The 3,673-nt window shown below is 48.4% G+C and overlaps 1 protein-coding gene across 1 annotated transcript in view; it reads left to right on the top strand.

Moving 5' to 3' along the window:
- The first annotated feature begins 464 nt into the window (after positions 1-464).
- LOC137800195 (intermediate filament protein ON3-like) overlaps positions 465-3,673 on the top strand; it is a 4,885-nt gene continuing 1,676 nt past the window's right edge. Inside the window, exons 1-6 of the mRNA XM_068597259.1 lie at positions 465-1,068; positions 2,521-2,729; positions 2,843-2,903; positions 3,001-3,096; positions 3,237-3,401; positions 3,505-3,630. Coding sequence (XP_068453360.1) covers positions 565-1,068; positions 2,521-2,729; positions 2,843-2,903; positions 3,001-3,096; positions 3,237-3,401; positions 3,505-3,630 — 1,161 coding nt within the window. The 5' untranslated portion in view covers positions 465-564. The remainder of the gene's footprint in view (positions 1,069-2,520; positions 2,730-2,842; positions 2,904-3,000; positions 3,097-3,236; positions 3,402-3,504; positions 3,631-3,673) is intronic.

Below are 3,673 nucleotides of genomic sequence, written 5' to 3'. Positions count from 1 at the left end.
GCATTATGCAAGTCCAGTGAGAAAATGATTGAAACTTCATTGATAACATTCATTAATCTTGCAAAATGATGTAGAAACAGAAACTGATGGATCAGGGAGTCTACAGGTCCCCGACCCAACCGCCTAACCCTCCGACCACCAAAATCATTGCAGGACACCCCAAGTAAAATTAGTACAACAAATATCTTCCTCCCCAACCTCACCCCTGGCTCTGCTGCCATTCCTTCCTCTGTGAACACCTGGGTGTGTCGAGCCCCGATCGCTTTTCTGGGGTGGGGCTGTTACCTGTCTGACAGGCTGAGCTGCTCCAATCCACCTGTCTGTGAGTGCCCCTTCCAGGACACAGGTAATTGGAGGAGAGTTGAGGGGCGGGTGCAGCAGAGGTGGAGCTCACTGGGACCTCCTCCATCATTGAAGGCAGATATAAGTCCCTAACGGATGGAGAGAAGACACTTAGAGGGACTTGACTCTCCTCTTCGTGTGCTCCACCGCTCTGCTGAACCTCTTTTTCTGCTCCCCTTTTTCTCTGTGAATCCTTACCTTTCAGAGGGAATAAAACCAGCCATGAGCATGAACAGGAGCTCGACCATGAGCATGAGAAGCAGTTATGGCAGCGGCCAGGGGGGCGGCTTTGGTGGTGGTGGCTTTGGCATGGTTGGTGGCAATAAAGCACTCTCGTTAAGCGGAATGAGGTCCGGAAGGCAAATGTCTGTCGGTCGTAATTACGGTGGTGGTGGAGGTAGTAGTGGAGGTAATGTCAGTTTCTATAGTAGTCGTAGTAGTAGTGGTAGTGGTGCTTTTGGTGGAGGTGTTGGAGGTGGTTTCGGTGGTTTCGGTGGTGGTGGTGGTGGTGGAGGTGGTTTCGGTGGTGGTGGTGGTGGTGGTGGTGGTGGTTTCGGTGGTGGTGGTGGAGGTGGAAACATACCGATCATCAGCCAGGTCACATGCAACCAGGGCCTGCTGGTCCCCATGGACATTACAATCGACTCCAACATTTCGACCGTCCGTACCCAAGAGAAAGAGCAGATCAAGACTCTGAACAACCGCTTCGCCAGCTTCATTGACAAGGTGAGCAGCCCTTTGTACAACGCCATTCCAAAAAGGTGTGACATGTCATACATTGGTTTAAAAAACAAATGTTGATCATCTGATGCACTGACCAGGGCCCACAGTAGTGTTATTGGGTTTGTCTTAGAGCTGCAGCATACAGTCTCCAAGGGGGCACCTTAGCTCATTAAATATTCACAATTACACAGCAACTGATCCAAACCTGAATAATGTGCATCTCATTTCATCAAAAACTGTTGTGCAGCCATCGCTCATCTCCCCAAAACAATAATGTGCATCAGCTAGCCTCTGCACTGACGCTGAAAGAAGATCGTTGCTCCTTTTTTAACTTCTCTTTGAGTATAGTCGGGTGCTTGCCAGCTGTCTCTGTGTCGAGTACGTGGACAGAAACACCAGAGTGGTCATATTCGGTGACGAGTGGCTCTCTGCATGTGGGAGAGAAGGGATCAGGTTGTCGTCTGTTCCCATGGCAGCGGGGCTGCAGGAAGTAGCCCCATCGTTCAAATCCATTGTACAATACAAAAGTCTTTGGATTTAACTTTTGTCATTATTTCAAATAGTGCAGAAAGGACATACAAGTTAACCACACGATGTGCGAGAAAAAGTGCCCAAGCAGATTTTTCTGCAGTGTGTTGGTGCCACACCTCATCGATGTTCTCGCGGAGGGACCTAGTCCCAGCCCGCTCATTCAAAGTAGAATTATGATCTATTTGATGCTTTAAAATGAATCGCAGTGTAATCACACATTCAATCGATCTGTAGTCGCAGGAAAGTGTAGAACGTTTTAATTTTCTATGATGTAGAGTCCTCACACAAATGGTGCGTGTGATGTTGATGCAATGGTTAATGGCTTCAGGTACGTTGCATTAATTACTGAGGGCAGATGCAGGCAAGTTCAGTTAGTGAAAGTATGCATCCTGGAGGCGAGGGAGCGGTGCATGTTAGGGCCTCTAAGGGGCGTGGCTAGACTCAGGTGTGGCACGGTACACCTCACCTGGCCTTCGGAAAGAAAAATAAAAAAGGTAAAGGTTTCCAGGCACATGTACACACTCAAAGTGGGGGGATGGGCTCTAAACTCTCCAGATTCAGATGTTCCCGAATAATGATCTCATCAGAACAAGTGCAAGTCTAACAAGCCCGACTGCACAGTGGATGACGTCTGCAGCATCCCTGCCCAGAGCGGCATTTTAATGTGACAGCTGCTAGCTCTGGTGCTTACAAGAGCCGTTTGTGTGGGGAAGTCACACACAGGTGTGGCTCGATGGATCACCTGAGGAAAGTAAAACAAACACATCAAACACCTTTTATCGCCTCATCATGAAGAAAAGCGACTTCTCTGCTTTATATATTTGCAGTTTGTTGAAAGTGATGAAACGACAACAGGCTCTTGCCGTCAAAGCTCTACTCTAAGCGAGAGTGGATCTGAACATGAAGCCATTTCCCCCATTTTAGGTTCGCTTCCTGGAGCAGCAGAACAAGATGCTGGAGACCAAGTGGAGCCTGCTGCAGGATCAGACCACCACACGCTCCAACATCGACGCCATGTTCGAGGCCTACATCGCCAACCTGCGCAGGCAGCTGGATGGGCTCGGCAACGAGAAGGTCAAGCTGGAGGGAGAGCTGAGGAACATGCAGAACCTGGTGGAGGACTTCAAGAACAAGTGAGTCAGCACCTGCACAGCATCTTCCGACGCAACAGCCGACCTGCAGCGGTTCAAGCCATGCATTTCTTTTTTCACAGCAGCTAACTTTTCCTACTGTTTTTTTCTGTCAGGTATGAAGATGAAATCAACAAGCGTGCCAACGTGGAGAATGAGTTTGTTCTCCTTAAGAAGGTGAGAATTGAGCTCCGCCATGTCATTTACTGCAGTGGAATGAGTTATTGGCTCTTCCTCACCTCTGACAACCGCTTGTTTTGACCTCTGCTCGCAGGATGTAGACGGCGCCTACATGAACAAGGTTGAGCTCGAGGCCAAGGTTGACTCCATTCAGGATGAGATTAACTTCCTCAGAGCCGTCTACGAGGCGGTAAGACAAATGGACCACACCGCAGTCCTATAATGTCTGTTTCTTTACTCTCGCTTTAGGGAAATCTGAACTTTCAGAGGTCATTTAAATGGCTCAGACGCAGAAGAGAAATTGATATCTGACCTATATATTTTGTGCAGGAGCTTCGTGAGCTCCAGGGACAGATCAAGGACACCTCAGTCATCGTGTCAATGGACAACACCCGTAACCTCGACATGGACTCGATTGTGGCTGAAGTCAAGGCCCAGTATGAGGCCATCGCTAATGCCAACCGTGCTGAGACTGAAGATTGGTATACCCAGAAGGTAAGTAGAGACAGAAAGTAATGTCAACAACAACTCTAGTGTGAAACGCATGCTGCTGGACAAGTCTGAGGAGTCTCTAATAACAACATGTGTTTTTTTTCAGTACCAAGAGATGCAGACAAACGCAGGACAGACCGGAGATGACCTCCGCAACTCCAAGAGTGAGATAGCTGAAATCAACCGCATGATTAGCCGCCTCCAGAATGAGATTGAGGCAGTCAAGGGACAGGTCAGCTCACAGTTACATGCATTTATATATCATTCAAAAATAA

The sequence above is a fragment of the Clinocottus analis genome, unplaced genomic scaffold, assembly GCF_023055335.1.
Source record: "Clinocottus analis isolate CAN_PGR_092001 unplaced genomic scaffold, fCliAna1.0.p SCAF_4, whole genome shotgun sequence".
NCBI classification, from domain to species: Eukaryota; Metazoa; Chordata; class Actinopteri; order Perciformes; family Cottidae; genus Clinocottus; species Clinocottus analis.
Note: the sequence above shows the minus strand (reverse complement) of the source record. Positions and strands in the feature narration are given on the sequence as shown.